This window comes from Neofelis nebulosa, chromosome 7 (assembly GCF_028018385.1).
Source record: "Neofelis nebulosa isolate mNeoNeb1 chromosome 7, mNeoNeb1.pri, whole genome shotgun sequence".
Classification (NCBI taxonomy): Eukaryota; Metazoa; Chordata; class Mammalia; order Carnivora; family Felidae; genus Neofelis; species Neofelis nebulosa.
Window position 1 is genome coordinate 87,858,497 of NC_080788.1, and position 20,633 is coordinate 87,879,129.

At 34.5% G+C, this 20,633-nt stretch overlaps 1 protein-coding gene across 3 annotated transcripts in view; it reads left to right on the plus strand.

Moving 5' to 3' along the window:
• The window catches only part of TTC6 (tetratricopeptide repeat domain 6), a 209,651-nt gene that overhangs the window by 159,063 nt on the left and 29,955 nt on the right, over positions 1-20,633 (plus strand). For 2 of the 3 annotated variants that reach the window (XM_058738878.1, XM_058738880.1), the window contains 7 exons: positions 1,367-1,443; positions 1,874-2,034; positions 11,195-11,329; positions 12,584-12,733; positions 13,534-13,674; positions 15,418-15,531; positions 18,644-18,763. In XM_058738878.1, the coding sequence (XP_058594861.1) occupies positions 1,367-1,443; positions 1,874-2,034; positions 11,195-11,329; positions 12,584-12,733; positions 13,534-13,674; positions 15,418-15,531; positions 18,644-18,763 (898 nt within the window). The remainder of the gene's footprint in view (positions 1-1,366; positions 1,444-1,873; positions 2,035-11,194; positions 11,330-12,583; positions 12,734-13,533; positions 13,675-15,417; positions 15,532-18,643; positions 18,764-20,633) is intronic. The other variant, XM_058738879.1, reaches the window with a different exon arrangement.

Sequence of the window (20,633 nt, forward strand, 5' to 3'; positions counted from 1 at the left end):
GTTGTTTCCTTGCTATTGTTGCCTGAGGAGACAGACCCAAAATAATATTGCTAAGACAAATGATAAAGAGTTTTTGGCTTATGTTTTCTTATAGGAGTTTATAGTTTCAGGTTTTACATTAGGTAAAGTCTTTAATCCATTTTGAGTTTATTTTTGTTTATGGTGGGAGAAAGTGCCCTAATTTCATTCTTTTGCATATAGCTGTTTAATTTTCCCAATACCACTTATTGAAGAGATGGTTTTTTCTCTATTGTATATTCTTGCCTCCTTTTTCATACATTGATACACCACACAATTGTGGGTTTATTTCTGAGCTTTATATTCTTTTCCATTCATCTATATGTCTGTTGTCTGGTTTTGTGCCAGTACCATACTGTTTTGATGACTATGGCTTTTTAGTATAATTTGGAATCAAGGAGCATGATACTTCCAGCTTTGTTCTTCTTTCTCAAGATTGCTTTGGCTGTTTGGGGTCTTTTGTGCTTTCATACAAATTTTAGGACTTTTCTTCTAGTTTTATGAAAAAAAGTCATTGGTATTTTGATATGGATTGTACCTTTGGGTAGTATAGGCATTTTAATAATATTAGTTTTTCCATCTTTAATCACTGAATATCTTTCCATTTATTTGTGTCATCTTGTTTCTTTTATCAAGGCCTTATAAGTTTCAGAGTACAGATCTTTCACCTCCTTGACTAAATTTATTCTTAGTAATTTCATTCTTTTTGAAGCAGTTGTAAATGGGATTAAAAAATTTCTTTCTGATAGTTCATTATTAGTGTATAGGAATATAACAGATTTTTGTATATTAATTTTGTATCCTACAACTTTACTGGATTCATTTATTAGTTATCATAATTTTGGGGGGGGGGAGTCTTTTGGGTTTTCTATATAGTATCATGTCATCTGCAAATAGTAAGAGTTTTACTTCTTTCTAATTTAGATGTGTTTTATTTCTTTTTCTTGTCTGATTGCTGTGGCTTGGATTTTTATGTTGAATAAAAGAATGGGCATTCTTGTCTTACTTCTGATCTTAGAAGAAGAAAATTTTAGCTTTACATCACTGAGTATGATGTTAGCTGTGGGGTCAGAGTATAACATTTAAAATATAGATAATTGGAAAAAGATTTGAGTATTTTTATTTCAGCTTCACTTTTCCTAAATTGTTTTCTCATCACATCTGTATGCTAATTGGTCAATTTAGACTATATAAAATGTTTATAATTTTTACATTGTTTTTATTATACACATATAAGTATGAATAAAGGTACTATAATTATAAAATTTTAAGTAACTGATTATAAGAAATTTTATTTTAGAAAAATTATTTTTAACTACTTAGAATTAAAAGGTATTATTTTTTTCAGAGGACAATATCTTCTTATGATGAAATGTTATGATCTTGCAAAGTTTACTATTTATCAAGTGGCAGAAATGAACAAAGGTAAACATAATTAATGCAAAATTATAATTGTCTTAATTTTAAAATAAATATCTCCTACAATGTTTATACTGTTTTCAATAGGCAAGTAGGAATAACATGGAAGGTGTACTTCATCAAAGATGATTTTGAAAAATTAAATTTTCAGTTTCAGATGTACAAAATCAACCAGTAAATGCTTCATTGATGAAATGAATTTTCTGAGGGATTATTATGGGAGATTCCAGGGTTATAATTTTAGTTTTTTTGTTTTTGTTGTTGTTTGTAATTGGAATAGCTTATTGTTTGTTGGTAGTAAATAGATTTTAGTATTGCATTGATTTATTCATATTACAAAGATAAATTATTGAATTGCTTGACTTCCTTAAAATAATCATATTCTAAATCCTAGATACTTGGCAAAGGTAATTGATAAATTTTATTTTCCTTTTAGGTCTCATTGAGTTGAGTCCTATACAGCAAGCACTCATTTATTCATTTTGTGAAAACCATGACAAGGCCATTCAGGTCTTGGATCGGATCACTTTGAACAGGCCTGAGCTCACCATGTATACTCTATTAGCAAAAGCCCAAATGAAAGCCAAGAAAATCAAGGTGAAAGTCTTGTGTATTATTTACTAAACCTATTAATAGAATTTTTATATTGTGTTCAGCATGACAGCTTATATACTTTTTTTTTGCAGAACTAGATTATAACATTTATTTATTGATTCTTGTGTTAATTAACATCTGGGTTATTTCTTTTTATTTATTTTTCCTCTTAAGACTAGGGCTGCTATAAATATTCCTTTACATGTTTTCTGTTAACATGTGGAGTAGCTTTCCAGGATATATTCCTATGAATGGAATTGCTGGTATGTATAGAATGTGAATATTTAACTTCCAAGAAAATGGCATGTTGTTACATAGGGCTGTACCAATTTATGCTCCTACCTGTCATGTATGAATGTTCCTGTTGATCTCTATCCTCTACTGTAATTGGTTGTCAGACTTTGTTTTTGTCAATTTATTAGGTAAAAACTGATGTCTCATTGTGGTCTTAATTCACATTTCTCTGAGCACAGATTGAGCATCTTCTTATATGTTTGTTAATTGCTCATATTTCATGTTCTCTCAATTTCCTGCACATATTTTTTGTTTGTCTTGTTCTTATTGATTTTAGGCATTAAAAAATAAATTCTGTATATCAATCCTTGGTTGTCATGTATGCCACATATCTTCTTGTAATTTGTGGCTGGTTTTACAGAGGTTCTTAATTTTAATATAGTAGAATGTATCTATTTTTTTGTTTTACTGTTGTGGCTTTTAAACAATTCTTGTTTAAGAAGTTTTTCCCTCTCCCAAGGTCATACAGATATTCTTCCATATTTTCTTCTAAAAGTTTAAGTTTTGCTTTTTCTATTTAAGATCTTACTCTAACTTAAATTGATTTCTTTGAGTGTGAGATAGTGGTAACATTTTAATTTTTCCTATATGGATATTCAAATGTTCAAGTGTCATTTATTGGACTGTTCTCTCAAGCCAAAGATCTGAAGTGGTACAGCTGTCATATTATAAGTTTTCATGCATATGTGGCTCTGATTTGGGGCTGTCTATTCTTGTCTTTTGGTCAGTTTCTCTATCCCCAGCCCAATAGTACAATCTCTTAATTATTTTAGTTTTATTGTAATTATTGATATCTGATAAAGCTAGCCCCTACACCATATTCTTCTCTAGGAAACTACTGGTTATTCTTGGGCCTTTATTCTTCTTCTATTTTATTTTATTTTATTATTTATTTATTTTAATTTATATCCACGTTAGTTAGCATGTAGTGCAATAATGATTTCAGGAGTAGAATCCAGTGATTCATCCCCTTCATATAACACCCAGTGCTCATCCCAAGTGTCCTCCTTAATGTCCCTTGCCCATTTAGCCCATCCTCCCTCCCACTACCTCTCCAGCAACCCTCAGTTCTCTATATTTAAGAGTCTCTTTTGTTTTGTCCCTTTCCCTGTTTTTATATTATTTTTGCTTCCCTTCCCTTATGTTCACCTGTTTTGTATCTTAAATTCCACATATGAGTGAAGTCATATGATATTTGTCTTCCTCTGATTAACTAATTTCGCTTAGCATAATACACTCTAGTTCCATCCATGTAGTTGGAAATGGCAAGATTTCATTCTTTTTGATTGAAGAGTAATACTCCATTGTGTGTGTATATATATGTACACACACACACACACACACACACACACACACACCACATCTTTATCCATTCATCTATTGATGGACATTTCCTTACTTTGGCTATTGTTGATAGCACTGCTATAAATATTGGGTGCATGTGTCCCTTCTAAACAGCACACCTGTATCCCGTGCATAAATGCCTAGTAGTGTAATTGCTGGGTCATAGAGTAGTTCTATTTTTAATTTTTTGAGGAATCTCCATACTGTTTTCCAGTGTGGCTACACAAGTTCACATTCCCACCAGCAGTCCAAAAGGATCCTCTTTCTCTGCATCCTCACCAACATCTGCCATTGCCTGAGTTGTTAATTTTAGCCATTCTGACAAGTGTGAGGTGGTATCTCATTGTGGTTTTGATTTGTATTTCCCTGATGATAAGTGATGTGCTGTATGTTTTCATGTATCTGTTAGCCATCTGGATGTTTTCTTTGGAAAAGTATCTATTCATGTCTTTTGCCCATTTCTTCGACGGATTACTTGTTTTTTGGGTGTTGAGTTTGAGTTCTTTATAGATTTTGGATATGTCATTTGCAAATATCTTCTCATATTCTGTCAGTTGCCTTTTGGTTTGGCTGATTGTTTCTGTTGCCATGCACAAACTTTTTATCTTGATGAGTTCCCAATAGTTAATTTATTTTAGCTTTTATTTCCCTTGTCTCTGGAGACATGTTGAGTAACAGGTTGCTGTGGCTGAGGTCAAAGAGGTTTTTACCTGCTTTTTTCTCTAGGATTTTGGTGTCTATCTTACATTTAGGTCTTTAATCCATTTTGAGTTTATTTTTGTGTATGGTGTAAGAAAGTGGTCCAGGTTCATTCTTCTGCTTGTGGCTTGTCCAGTTTTCCCACTGCCATTTGCTAAAGAGACAGTCTTCATTCCACTGGATATTCTTTCCTGCTTTGTCAAAGATTAGTTGGCCATAGGTTTGTGGGTCCATTTCTGGGTTCTCTATTCTGTTCCATTGATCTATGTGTCTGTTTTGTGCTAGTACCATACTATTTTGATGATTACAGCTTTGTAACACAGCTTGAAGTCTGGGATTGTGATGCTTCAAGCTTTGGTTTCCTTTTTCAGGATTGCTTTGGCTCTTCAGGGTCTTTCCTGATTCCATACAAAATTTAGGATTGTTTGTTCTAAGTCTATCAAGAATGCTGGTGTTATTTTGATAGGGATTGCATTGAATATGTAGATTGCTTTGGATAATATCAACATTTTAGCAATATTTGTTCTTCTAATCTATGAACATGGAACATTTTTCCATTTTTTTGTGCCTTCTTCAATTTATTTCATAAATTTTCTATAGTTTTAGGTGTTTAGATTTTTCACCTCTTTGGTTAGGTTTATTCCTAGGTATTTTATGGTTTTTTTGTGCAACTGCAAATGGGATCAATTCCTTGATTTCTGTTTCTGCTGCTTCATTATTGGTGTATAGAAATGTAACTGAATGCAGAGCATTGATTTTATATCCTGTGACTTTGGTGAATTCATGGATCAGTTCTATCAGTTTTATGGTGGACTCTTTCTGGGTTTTCCATATAAAGTATCATGTCTGTGAAGAGTGAAAGTTTGATTTCCTCCATCCTGATTTGGATGCCTTTCATTTCTTTTTGTTGTCTGATTGCTGAGGCTAAGACTTCCAGTACTGTGTTGAATAACAGTGGTGAGAGTGGATATCTCTGTCGTGTTTCTGACCTTAGGGGGAAAGATCTCAGTTTTTATGCATTGAGGATGATATTAGCAGTGGGTCTTTTGTATATGGCTTTTATGATCTTGAGGTATGATCTTTCTGTCTCTACTTTCTTGATGGTTTTTATCAAGAAAGGATGCTGTATTTTGTCAAATACTTTCTCTGCATCTATTGAGAGGATCATGTGATTCTTGTCCTTTCTTTTATTAATGTGATGTGTCACATTGATTGATTTGCAGATATTGAACCAGCCCTGCATCCCAGGTATAAATCCCACTTGATCATGGTGAGTAATTTTTTTAATGTATTGTTGGATCTGGTTGGCTAATATTTTTTGAGAATTTTTGCATCCATATTCATCAGGGAAATTGGTTGGTAGTTGTCCTTTTTAGTGGGGTCTTTGTCTGGTGTTGTAATCAAGGTAATGCTGGCTTCATAGAATGAGTTTGGAAGTTTTCCTTTCATTTCTAATTTTTGGAACAGATTCAAAAGAATAGGTGGTAACTCTTTTTTAAATATTTGGTAAAAGTCCCCTGGAAAGCCATCTAGCCCTGGCCTCTTGTTTTTTGGGAGATTTTGGATTACTAATTCCAGTTATTTACTGGTTATGGGTCTGTTCAACTTTCCTATTTCTTCTTGTTTCAGTTTTGCTAGTTTATATGTTTCTAGGAATTTGTATATTTCTTCCAGATTGCCCAACTTACTGGCATATAGTTGCTCATAATATTCTCTTATTATGGTTTGCATTTTGGGGTGTTGGTGAGATCTCCCCTCTTTCATTCTTGATTTTATTTATTTGGGTCCTTTATTTTTTCTTTTTAATCAAATTGGCTAGGGGTTTATCAATTTTGTTAATTCTTTCAAAGAACTAGCTCCTGATTTCATTGATCTAGTCTACTGTTTTGTTTTTTTTTTTTCGACAGCATTGAATTCTAATCTTTATTATTTCCTGTCTTCTGCTGGTTTTGGGTTTTATTTCCTGTTCTTTTTCCAACTCTTTAAAGTGTAAGGTTAGATTGCATATCTGAAACCTGTCTTCCTTCTTTAGGAAGGCCTGCATTGCTATATACCTCCCTCTTATGACCGCCTTTGCTGCGTCCCAGAGGTTTTAGGCTGTTATCATTTTCATTGGTTTCCATGTACTTTTTAATTTCTTCTTTAAATTATTGGCTAACCCATTCAGTCCTTACTAGGGTGTTCTTTAATCTCCAAGTATTCGTTGTCTTTTCAAATTTTTTCTTGTGGTTGATTTCAAGTTTCATAGCATTGTGGTCTGAGAATATGCGTGGTATGATCTCGATCTTTTTGTATTTGTTGAGGGCTGATTTGTGTCCCAGTATGTGTTCTATTCTGGAGAGTGTTCCATGTGCACTCAAGAACAATGTGTATTATGTTGCTTTAGAATGTAATGTTCTGAATATATCTATTAAGTCCGTTCGTTCAGTGTGTCATTGAAATCCATTGTTTCCTTATTGATTTTCTGCTTAAATGATATGTCCATTGCTGTGAGTGGGGTGTTGAAGGTCCTACTTTTATGATATTATTATCAATGAGTTTCTTTATGTTTAACTTATATTGGGTTTTTCCACATTGGCATAAATGTTTACAATTGTTAGATATTCTTGGTGGATAGACCCCTTAATTATGATAAATGCCCTTCTTCATCTCTTGTTACAATATTTATTTTAAAATCCAGATTGTCTGATATAAGTGTGGCTACTCTGGCTTTCTTTTGTTGACCATTAGCATGATAGATGGTTCTCCACCCTCTTACCTTCAATGTGAAGGTGTCTTTAGGTCTAAAATGGGTCTCTTGTTAACAGCATATAGGTGGACCTTATTTTCTTATCCATTCAGTGTTTCGTCCATTTACATTTAGAGTGAGTACTGAAAGATATGAATTTACTGCCACTGTGTTGCCTGTAGAGTTGGAGTTTCTTCTAGTGGTGTTCTCTGGTCATTTCTAGTCTCTATTACTTTTGGTCTTTTTTTGTTTTGTTTTATCTTTTCTACCCTCAGAGAGTCCCCCTTAAAATTTCTTGCAGGGCTGGCTTAGTGGTCACAAACTCCTTTCATTTTTGTTTGTCTGGGAAACTTTTTATCTCTCCTTCTATTTTGAATGACAGCCTTGCTGGATAAAGATTCTTGGCTGCATATTTTTCTGATTCACCACACTGAATATATCCTGCCACACCTTTCTGGCCTGCCAAGTTTCTGTGGATAGGTCTGCTGCAAACCTGATCTGTCTTCCCTTGTTGGTTAGGGACTTTTTTTCCCTTGCTGCTTTCATGATTCTCTCCTTGCCTGAGTAGTTTGTGAATTTGACTATGATATGCCTTGTTGATGGTCGGTTTTTGTTGAATCTAATGGGGGTCCTCTGTGCTTCCTGGATTTTGATGTCTGTGTCTTTCCCCAGGTTAGGAAAGTTTTCCACTATGACGTGTTCACAATACTTCTACCCCTATTTCTCTTTCTTCCTCTTCTGGGACCCCTATGATTCTGATGTTGTTCCTTTATAATGAGTTACTGATTTCTCTAATTCTTAAATCATGCTCTTTTGCCTTAATCTCCCTCTTTTTTTTCTGCTTCATTATTCTCTATAAGTTTGTCCTCTATATTGCTGATTCTCTGTTCTGCCTCATCCATCCTTGCCGCCGCAGAATCCATCTGTGATTGCAGCTCAATTTCACAGATTCACTGCTCTGCTTCATCCATCCTTGCCACGTGGCATCCATTTGAGATTGTGTCTCAGTTTTAGCATTTTTAATTTCATCCTCACTGAATTTCACCTCTTATTTCTGCAGAAAGGGATTCTATGCTTTTTTCAACCTCAGCTAGTATTCTTATTATCATGATTCTAAATTCTAGGTCAGACATCTTGCTTATGTCTGTGTTGATAAAGTCCCTGGCTGTCATTTCTTCCTGTTCTTCCTTTTGGGGTGAATTTCTTCATTTTGTCATTCTGGAGGAAGAAAAAAATATAAATAAAACATTAAGTTGAAAATTGAAAAACAACACAAAAAAGTCAAATAAAGGAAGCTGGATCCTAGGTGTGTTTTGGTTTGGTTGTTGAAAGAAGCTTGATAGAATAGAGCAAAAAGGGAAAGAAAAGAAGAGAAGAAAAAAAGAAAATGTTTAAAAATTAAAACAAATGTATACCATAAAATAGAATAAAATGAAATGAAGAAAGTAAAATAGAATAAAAAGTCTATAAAAAATTAAAATATGGTAAAAAGAATTAAAAAATAAAAAGAAAACAGAAAATGAAAATAAAATTTTCTCTTTGTATCCAAGAAAAAAGAAAAACAAAAATCAAAAAACAAATAGATGGACCAGCAAACAGAATGAAATCTGAAATTACATTCAATTTCCCCTAGAAGTCAAAGTATGAAGCACTTTATAGTCTACACTAAGCAGGCAGAAAGACGTATGGTGGTGCTCTAGGCCCTGAGCTTGGTTGGTGCAATTGGATTGGGCTTGGTGTAATGGCTCCTTTCTCCACTGCATGGCACTGCTTAGCTTACTGGGATGTATCGTTGTGGTGCATGTGTGCATGTATGCACATGCATGGGAAAGGTGAAAATTCAGAATTTTCTTTGAATTGTATTCAATCTCTAGATTATTTTAGGGAGAATTGACACCTTTATGATATTGAATTTGTTTTTGGAATATTCTGACATTTTCTTAAAAATTAAACAAAAAATTATTTATATTGGAGGGAGAGTGAAAGATTGTGTGCAAGTGGGAGAGGGGCAGAGAGAGATGGAGACAGAATCTGAAGTAGGCTCCATGCTCTGAGCTGTCAGCACAGAGCCCAATGCGGGGCTCAAACTCATGAACCATGAGATCCTTTCCTTAGTCAAAGTCAGATGCTCAACTGACTGAGCCACCCAGGCACCCCTCTTATGTTTACTTTAACCTCCTCTCCTCCACTTATTGCTCTATAGAAATCTGGAATTACCTTTGATTGCCCTGTTCTCTCCAATCAATAGTGATGTTCTCTTGATTCTTTCTAAATATCTCTCAGTTCTACTTCCTTTCTCCATTTCTGTGGTCTTTATCTTAATCCAGAACATATTTTTATTTTACTAGAATGATAGCAACACTGTTGCATTCTTCTAAGCTTTATCCACATAACAGCTGCAGTATTATTTTTAGAACATAAATATGCCTTACTTGGGTACCCCTCTAGATCTTCCCCAGGAGTCTTTTCAGAGAAGTGAAGAAGAGACAGGTAGGACATCAGCTAGCTATGAGAGGAAGCAGGAGGAAGTGAAGATGTATTTACTTTAATTTAAATGGGATGGAAGACTTTGTGGACTCAAAGAGACAGTGAAGGGGCAGTGACCCAGAAGAGGAAGGAAATAACTTGTGTTCAGGCAGAGCAGAAGGAGTAGGGGTCAAGGACACAGCTTGAGGAATCTAATTCCTTCTGAATTAGAATTAGAAATTTCAGAAGGAATTTCTCCTTCTGAAAAGGAGAAGAATAGAAACCATTCAAAGTCAGGAGAGAAAAAAATGGAAATGGAAGAAGATATAGATGTGTTGAAAAGTAAAAATGAGGAAAATGGAGAAAGAAGGTGATGTATTTTTTCTATGGCAAGGTCAAGTGCTGAGAATAAGGATGGAAAGATGGATGTTGAAGTTATATGTGAAATAGATGCTAAGTGGAAGCACAAAGGACACTTAGCATATCCAAGCTAAATCTCGTTGTTTAGTAATTTAATATGATTAAGAAAATGGTCTAAAGAGTCACAAATATTTATATTTCCATAAATATATCTGTTAGCTAATTATAAAAAAGTCATTTCTATCTAGAAAATTGAATTTTTTTCATTAGCAAATTTCAACTATTTTGACTAGTTTAAATGGGTGATTTATTTTAAAATTTATGTATTTATTCTGAGAGAGTGAGGGAGAGAGTGAGTGGGGGAGACACACACACACACACAGAGAGAGAGAGAGAGAGAGAGAGAGAGAGAGAGAGAGAGAGAGAGAGAAAATCTGTACTGACAGTGCAAAGCCTGATGTGGGGTTCAAACCCATGAAATATGAGAACATGACCTGAGCTGAAATCAAGAGTCAGACACTTATCTGACTGAGCCGCTCAGGTGCCCCTAAGAGGGTGATTTTTGATGTTAGTTTATTTTCTGGTGCCAGTGGATTCCCATTAAGAGCACAGTAGGACAGGGGCGCCTGGGTGGCTCAGTCGGTTAAGCGGCTGACCTTGGCTCAGGTCATGATCTCGCGGTCTGTGAGTTCGAGCCCCGCGTCGGGCTCTGTGCTGACAGCTCAGAGCCTGGAGCCTGTTTCAGATTCTGTGTTTCCCTCTCTCTGACCCTCCCCCGTTCATGCTCTGTCTCTCTGTCTCAAAAATAATAAACGTTAAAAAAATTATAAAGAGCACAGTAGGACAAAATAAAGTTTGATTAAAACCACATCAGATATTATCATTGGAAATCTTTTACTATTTAATAGCTGTTCAGTATTTCTTTCAGGAAAATTACTGAAAAACTGATCATAAACTAGTCTATAACTTTAAGCTGATTTTATACTACAAGAAAATAGCCTTAATAATTTAGAAATTATAGTATCAAAAGTGCATATCTATAAGTCTGCTTAAGTAGCAGATTTAGGAGAGACACCTTGTTGGGATTCCCTGCCATCAGACTCCCTGCTTGGGTCCTCAGCTGGTGGTGCACTGACAAGGCCTGTGTCCTACTGTGGCCTACTGTGAAATGAGAGTAGGGCTGCATGCTTAGCATTCTTTTAACGTTTAAGGCTGTCATGTTAAATAAATGTTAAAACATTCCCTTCCATGTTTTTTTTTAAATCATTCTAGGAAGCTATGAGAATGTTTAAAAAGGCGTTGGATATCTTTTCTCATTCTGATAAAGGACCAAATGCCATAGCAGCTTCAGCAGACTGTCTGTATAACTTGGGCCTTTGTTACATGGAGGAAGGCAACATACAAATGGTATTTTGTGTATTTAGGGGCATAGGTTTTTTGTGATTTTGGAAATTGATTTCTTGAATTCAGTTCTATTTCTGAAGGCTACCTATATAGCGATTGACTAGACCAAAGTTTCTTATAAAGGTTGGCTTAATACAATCAGTCTGCACCCTGCAATGCCTGCTATATCATTTTATTTAGTCAGTACCTTTTATTTGATGTTGGTTTGCCAACAGTATTCCAAAGACTAATGTGTGTTTCCCACCAAAACAATAAATCTAACTGTAAGAAATTGTTATAGCAGAATATTTTCATCACATTAACATGAATTTACTCATTAAATTGTAAACATTTTAAATTGAGTGCTTCTGAGTAATACTATAGAATAAATAGAACATGAGTAGGATACTAATTTCTTTTATTGACAGCTGAACAATTCATATCAGATTGAAACTGGTTATTAAGATGGTCAGATTCATTGAAAGCCAGTTGAATCAGTTATTATGTATTGATCCAATATTTGGCTAATTTATATAATTCTCCATTTTAAAATTGTCAGTGATGTGACAAATAAGTAATACAATTGATATTTTACAGTGGCTAATGTTAGATATTCCATAACTGAATCTCCCTATACACAGGCATAGACACAGATGCACACACACACACACACACACACACACACACACACACCATTCCAGTCTTTGTATTTAGGGGTGTTTGAAACTTGAATCTCCATAAACTTGAAGAAGAGTTGCACTTGATGAGTTGTTCCATTAAGAAATTCCAATAAATATAAAATTAATTATAAATACTTTCTGTGTTTTTAGTCCTTTTGGACAACCAGAGCAAACCAACATTTGCTTTACAACATTGGGGAAATTTTTAGAGTTCCATTGTTCAGAAATGTCATTACTATGTATCTGCTATGGTTCTTGGGCCCTCATAGAAAATAAATGTACTGGTTGTGATTTCTTTGAAGAAACACATTATGAAGAATAACAATTAAAATTACACCTCCAAAAGTATTGGTATCTAACAACATGGATTATATAGATATCAGTTTGGGAGTAAAGGAACCTATAAATTATAGTAATAAACCTGACTTGTTTATATTACTTTTGTTTTCTCCACAAATTTCACTGGAAAATGTATTTAAAATGACCAAAAATAAGTGAAAACTTTTAAACAATTGTTATACACTGTAATTTATTAACATTTTAAGTTAATCTGTTCTACTCCCTAAATGATTTTCTTTTTAACAATATACTCTCCTAGGCTTTTGATTGTTTTACAAAAGCTGTGAAAGCAAATCCTGATTTTGCAGAAGGCTTTTATCAACGTGGTCTTTGTAAAGTAAAACTTAACAAGGATAGCTCGGTCCTGGATTTTAATCGTGCAATTACCCTCAATCCAAAACATTATCAGGTATTTAAATGAACAATTTCAGTGATTTGGAGAGTGTGTTAAATTTGCTAAAACTATTCAAGCCTTTATACGTTGTTGTTATTAGTTAGCAAGAATCAGTTACTTATACCTACTTCTTAGCCAACTGTGTTTTGATAATCCATATATCTGTATTTCCCTTTGAACTAAAGATGTTATTTCCAACAGTGATATGTTATATGTAAAGGTGCTTTCTGAATTGTGATGTTTATAAGTATTGTTAATATTTTACTATACCTATTAATAATTATAATTTTATATACTGTTATTAATTTCCTTTACTTCTTATTTTGCTATCACATTTATTCTTGCCTTTTAAGAGGCTGGAGAGATGACACAAGATTGCATCTTGATTTTAAAAGCCTATGAAATTTGAAGATGGACTAAATATTAGATGATTTTAAGGAAATACTATTAATTTTGTTAGATATATAATGATAGGGTGCTTATGTAAGAGAATGTTTACATAGTGGAAAACTCGGGGGTGAAGTATCATGTCTACAACTTATTTTTAAATAATTCAGAAAAAAATAGATACAACAAATATTGCAAAATAATAATTATTGAATCAAGATGGTAGTCATATGGATGTTCATTATACTATTTTTTCTATTATTTTATATATTTGAAATATTTTCTAATAAAAGAGAGTGGGAAAAAAGACTATATTTTATATAATCTTTGGGTGGCATGGATTTGTTCAAACTATTACATATTTTGGGGGAATTGATGCTTTTACTAAAACTTCCATTCTTGCTTTCCTCTGCTCTTTCTCTGAAAAGGCGTATCTAAGCCGAGTAGCCTTCTATGGTTTAAAAGGAAGATACTCCAAAGCAATCTTGAATTGTAATGAGGCCATCAAAATTTATCCTCAGAGTGTGCGTGCCTATATCTACAGAGGAGTTCTGAAATACTACAACAAGGTAGGGTGGTTTCCTGCCTTGTTAACTGAGATTTTAGAGTGCTCTGATGCCAAGTTATGACTTGCTTCCTTTTTTTTCTCTGTGAGAGGAGAATTGCCAAGGTATAAAGGACAGAACTGCATAAGACACTTTATACTTTTTTCACAAAATAGTGATATTTACTTTTGACATTTCTATTTTGAATAACACTTATTATTTATCTGATTAAGAAAATAGTGTATATTTATTCTAGAATTTGGAAAGTACACAGGGGAATAAAGGGAAAGATAAAATCACCTACTATCCCCACCATCGAATGAAAATTCCAGAGGGCATTTTGGTGTATTTACATTTAGTCTTTTTTCCCCTGGGGGGGAATATACATATATATATATATATATATATATATATATATATATATATATATATACACGTATATACGTATATACATACGTATATACGTATATACGTATATATACATACGCGTATATACATACGTATATACGTATATACGTATGTATATACGCGTATATATATATATACGCGTATATATATATATATACGTATATACGTATATATATACGTATATACGTATACGTATATATATATATATACGTATATATATATATAAAATCCAAAATTGGGATTATGCTACCTATAAATTTGTTGTGCCTTGCTTGTCACAATACTTGAGGGTACCATTTTTAACAACTGAATAATATTCTACCATATTTTATTCTTTTTTTTTTTTTTTTTAATTTTTTTTTTTCAACGTTTTTATTTATTTTTGGGACAGAGAGAGACAGAGCATGAACGGGGGAGGGGCAGAGAGAGAGGGAGACACAGAATCGGAAACAGGCTCCAGGCTCCGAGCCATCAGCCCAGAGCCCGACGCGGGGCTCGAACTCACGGACCGCGAGATCGTGACCTGGCTGAAGTCGGACGCTTAACCGACTGCGCCACCCAGGCGCCCCTACCATATTTTATTCTTAATCACTTTATTGTTGGACATTTGGATTGTTTTAAATATTTTACTATTTTACTATATTACTATCTTCATACTGTTACACTGAAAACAAAGTCATTGCTTGAGTTTATGATTGATTCTTAAGTGGAAATTACTGGATCAAAGGGTGTGAGCAGTACCATTGATATCTGATACTTCATGGAATACATTGTTTCTCCCTACTTTTCTTTTCTGACCTTTCTTTGTAACTATTTCATATGAAATACTTTGCAAATAATGCCTGAAAGCAAAGGTAAGACCTTGTATTACATGTTAATTCCATGAAAATTACTATCTATAGAAATGAGTGATCTAAGGTATCAGGAAAGCATCAAAGAGGAAGTGAAGGAGAACATGGGTAGGTAACATGGCGATTATGTGATCTAACAGTAAGAGTGACAGAAGCAAGCTCTGATGAATATTTGCTGGATGAATATGGCTCATTTCTCTTTTACTAATAAGAAGTATAATTTTCTTTTTGCTTTATAGCAATATTGGCAATAAAATAATTAAGTTAAAGTTGTTTGTATATTGAATTTTATTTGAAGGTAGGAGAAACATTATTATAATAATTCCTATCAAAAGATCTTCTTAATTAACTCTATGAAAAATTAGGTTACTTGTCTTAATTTCAAATGATACGCAGGATGGTTGAATGAGTGTTCAAAAAATTCTGATAGAATCAAGAACTTATTTTACAATTGAATTTCATTCCATTATGATTAACCCTTGTTATCTAATTATTTTTTTCTTTGTAGACTTATAAGCTAGCAATTACAGATTTAACTACAGCTATCAACATGGACAAAAACAGTTACATAGCATTTTATAACAGAGCCTTATGTTATACCAAGATAAGTGAGCTTCGAATGGTAAGATGACCATTTTAGTAAACAACATGTTAATGCATTTGTAAACACATTTAAAGTATGTGTAAAACATGTTCTTCTTATTTCTGTTACAATTTTGAAAAATAATTCCTATGGAAATACACACACACACACACACACACACACACACACACACACTTACACACTTGAGAGACCAAAGAACCATTTCAAAGAATATTTAGTGTTTTTGTTGGTCCTCACCAAATATTTTTATACCAATCTCTGCAATGTCAAATGAAAATGACTTTTACAGTGCTTATATAAGCATTTAAAGGCATTTATAAATTAAAATCTATTGCATAATTCTCACTTGAGTAAATGTTTCTACTGATACACTGCTTGCAGAATTTTTAAGCAGTGATCACTAGCAATATTGTTGCTTTAAAATCTCAACATTAGCCAGAACAGTTTGTCAGGGTGTTTTTTGTTTTTTGGTTTGTTTTTTGGTTTTTTTTGTATACTGTTCAGACCACGGGCACAGCAGGGAGTTTTGAATGATGGTTTCCAAGACTGGGACCAGTGACCAGTATTGCCTGTGTATTTATTATGAAGCCGTAACTAAAGGCTACAGTAACCATTTTTCTCAATTTGTCATGATCCCCCTTCTACCAGTGCAAGGCCTCTTTTGTATTTTCAAATCTTCCCCATCTCTTTCCTACTCTTGTAGGTTTGGTCCTTTTCCAGTGGAGATTCCTCACTGGCCAGCTGGTCTCAGTCTGTTAGTGTTCTGTCCCATCCTCTTGCTTCCCTTTCTCTGTTGCCTGCTTGTCTTCCTTTTTTTCTCTCTACTTCCATAGCCAGTGAAACATTCCTTTAAAAAACTACATCACATTCCTGCTGTTCTGTGTGGATACACTCCTCCAATCTCCTTGAAATTTGGACAGTTAAATCTGTTTAAAGCATTTGGAGATTTAGAAATTTATTTGCTATGGAAGGGAAAAAGTTGAGAACCATTTTTTCTACCTAAGGACTGTAGAATTCCTGGTAACCAGTCTGTCAGGTTTCCTCCAGAAATGTTGACAAATGAATAACTAATTTTTAACAAAGGAGTTGTTAAGATTCTAAGAGCTAATTAAAGGATCATTTATCAGAGAAACCTGCATAGCAGGTGTCTTTGACAACTCCCTCCCCACCCCCATTCCTGCCTTTCCTGGGTAATTCTGAAGCCACAAACAATGGACTGGGTAGGGGCAGGGAACTCCCATTTTTGTTATCTCTGATATATAACAAAGTCAGTGTTCTATGAATGGGAAAAATGTAAAACTACCTAGAGACCTAACTAGAATAATAACATATTGGTTATGTTAGAGCTGCTCTGTACCCAACATATTTCATCCCATTGAGTCATTTTACAGAGGAGGAAATGAAAGTAGGGAGAAGTTAGAAACACAACCAAGTCCCAGAGAGAGTAGAGACCTGCATTGGTATTCACAGGTTTGTTTGCTTCTGGTTAACAGTCTTTAGGTGGCTTTGTAAAACCATCTGACATTGAGCATGTGGACCGGATGTCATTTAACAGTGTCACCTCCTCTCTTTTTGTCTACCTCCCTGTTTCTCAGGGAGAAACAGTGATTCCTGCCATCACTAGACTGAGGAAACCCAAGTATCTTTCTGTAGAAAATGTACTTAGGCTTTCTTCCAAGATATACTTTCATAAAAACTAACAAAAGGTGAATTCTGCTTTCTACCACCGTGTATTAATATAAGTAACAGTTACCACTTACTTAGGGCTTATTGGGTGACAAACACAGGGCTAAATCCTTTACCAACATAAAGTCAAATGTTTTTAAGTGGACTTTTACAACAACAATATGATACATTACCTCCCAGTTTTGCAGAAGAAGAAACTGAGGCTTCGTGTTAAGCAATTTTCCCAAGACTGAAAAGCTAAGTAAAAATAGCAGAGGCACGATCCAAATCCTGCTCATTGACCTTCATGAAATCTCATTTCCCAGCTTCTGTTTCCTCTTGTGTCACATATTCAGTTGCTTAGTGGATCTCTAAGGCATCTTACAGATTTTACATTCTGTTATTCTGTGAAAGGAAAATTGCTAACATTCTAGTTTTGGTTTTGTTTTATAAGTATTACGAATTATTTTTACAGCCCTGGCATAGGCCCACTGATAATTATGTCACAATGAACATATAGGACCTTTAATTGTACAGTTCTTTTAGACACTTGAGTGCCTAGTAATGAAACACTAGAGAAGGACCAATGAGCAAATAGCAAAATAATATTATTTGCATTTTCAGTTAGTATGTGCTACAAGTGTGTAAGTTTTGGCCCTTTTCTGATGAAACCATATGGACAAAATATTCAGCAGGAAAATGAGTTAAAAGATTTAGTTCCAACCCAAATTTGCCATATTCCTGGTACCTGGCATAGAGTAGATGACCAGTAAAAACATACTTAGTCAGTGAATAATATAATTTAAAAAGATTAAAGTAATGGAGAAAGGTCCTATGAGTTGATCATTCTTAGTTTAGAATAATGTCTTACAGAACACAAATATGCTTATCAAAGTGCTTATCAAAAGAGTGCTTATTTGTTGTGTATTAAAATCTATTTACATTGATTCATGATTTATTCAACAAAAATTTATCTGATTTCTATTATGTACAGGCACTGAACTAGTTACTGGCTTTACAATGGTGAGCAAAATAGATAAGCTCTACCTCCATAAAACTTAGGTTTCAGCGAGGAAAACAATAAAACACTAAAAAGAAATTAAATTTTAAAAGGTAGCAAGTGCTCTGCTTTCATGTCAACAGTCATTTGGTGAAACTACTGGGGTGAGGGAGGGTGTTGCATGCCCCCCCACCAAACCATACACAATAAAAATGCTTAGAAGCGTTTCACAGATAACATGTGAAAAGCGAGCAGAGTGTGGACCATTTATTAAAGTATAGCAGTATCTATAACACTTAGTTAAGGGGACCCTTTAAATCTAAATGACTATTTTTGGCCATAAATGTACGTCATATTCAAGAACTGATGTGAGGTCCTAGTTTGGGCATAAACACATTTGTTCATAGCCAGTGTAGTGAGACTCTAGAATTGAATCCAGGTTGTAAGTGGTTATTTTATTTTTAGGCATTAACAGATTATGGCATTGTGCTGCTTCTTGATGCTGGAGAAAATGTGATGTTAAACACCTTCATTAACCGTGGACTCATCTATGTAGAGTTAGAGCAGTATACTTTCGCATTGGAGGTAAACCTTGTTTCCTTGCAAAAATGAACCTACTTGATATTGCATGTTCTGTTCTGAAAACTAGTGAACAAGTTTCTTTTGGTATCAAATGGCAATATTAATGAGCAATAACAACTTTAGCAAGAATTGTATTGAAGTACTTTGAATGAATAAGAGAATCTTTGCCAAGAAATCGTGTATGTTTACTTTGCTTTGATTACAGGGAAACATCTAATATGTAAAAAAAAAAATGTTTCTGATTTGATGAAGTATCAAAACACTCACCTTCCCCCAGGGAATATTTTGGCTACACGCAAAACTCAATTATTTGGCAAATAGAATGACGTATTGATTTATTTTGCTGCTCAGTGATAATTCTTTCTCATTCACAATTTTCCTCATTCCCCATTGACAATATATCAAAATAAATCTGTTTGTTTTGTTTAGGGCAGAAAATAGGTGCTCAAAATAGGCTACTGGGAATAGACTTTTTAGTGGAAACAGGCACTCAGAATTGCAATGGAAGATAGCATCTGTAGTGTATCAGAAGAAAAACAGGTGGTTTAAAATGTATTTTAATAATTAATTATTGGGGCACCAGAGTGGCTCAGTTGGTTAAGCCTCCAACTTCGGCTCAGGTCATGATCTCGCGGTTCATGAGTTCCAGCCCTGCGTCGAGCTCTGTGCTGACAGCTCAGAGCTTGCTTCGGGTTCTCTGTCTCCCTCCCTCTCTGCCCCTCCCCTGCTTGTGCTCTGTCTGGCTCTCTGTCTCTCTCTGTCTCTCCCTCTCAAAAATAAACATTAAAAAATTAAAAAAATAATTATTAGTTATATTTAAACAAAATTCACTATTATCATTTTTATCTTATTTGTATTTTCTGTTTTAAATTAATTTTGGAATTGATATGAGGCAAAAATTAAATAGCAATTTGAGGGTTGTAGTTAAATAGTGGCAGTTTTGCTTTTGTGTGTCTGAAGAACCACAACAGAATAATATGGAGTGGAGTGGTCCCTAATTTTTTCACCTCCAGACATGGCTTATATTATTTTCCTATGCCTGGGAGCCATCTTTTGAGATTCTGCCCCCCTCCCCCCCCAGAATTACTTATTGTTAAGGAAGTGCCTGAGAAACCTTATTCTAGGCAATTTATACTGTGATGAAATGCAGTTTCAAGATTTGAACTCCTTCAGGTTTTGGTTTTGAGATACACCATTCAGAATTCTCTCAGGTAGGTAGAGCTCCATCACTTCTTTGGAGTAGGCAAGTAAGCTCTGGAACTCTGGGCACCAGTGTTGGGGTGGAGCAAGTGAGGACAGTAGGGGTTGGGAGCAAAATACCTCAGCTGCTGGAGAATTTAATATAGGACCCATGTTATTTAACAAGTACGTATTTATTTAGTACTTAATAAAATCTTTCAACTAAGAAGTACTGGGGCAAGATTTGAGCTCCGATCTTTCTTGATTCCAAATCCTATGTTCTCTCTGAAAAAGCAGGGTACTGGCATTGGCATTGAAGCCTTGGGAATCAGGAAGACCAGAGTTCCAGTTCTTGAGGACCTCATGGTCTCAGGGGAATCATTCTGGACCCTTCTCTTTCTTTACCCCACATCTAACTCATGAGCAAGTCCAATCAGCTCTACTGTCGAAGCATATTTTGAATTCATCACTTCTCATTTTTGCCACTGCTGTCCTAATTCAGGCCTTTGCCATCTCTTCCCTGGACTCCTGTAGTAGCTTCTTAATTGCCTTTCTGCTTTTGCTCTTGTTCCTCTACATGCTGTTCTTCACACAGCAGCCAGAGAGACCTCTTAAAAACATAAAGAAGATCAAGTTATTCCTTTGTTCAAAACCTTCCAATGGCTTCCCATCACATTGAGCATAAAATATGAAT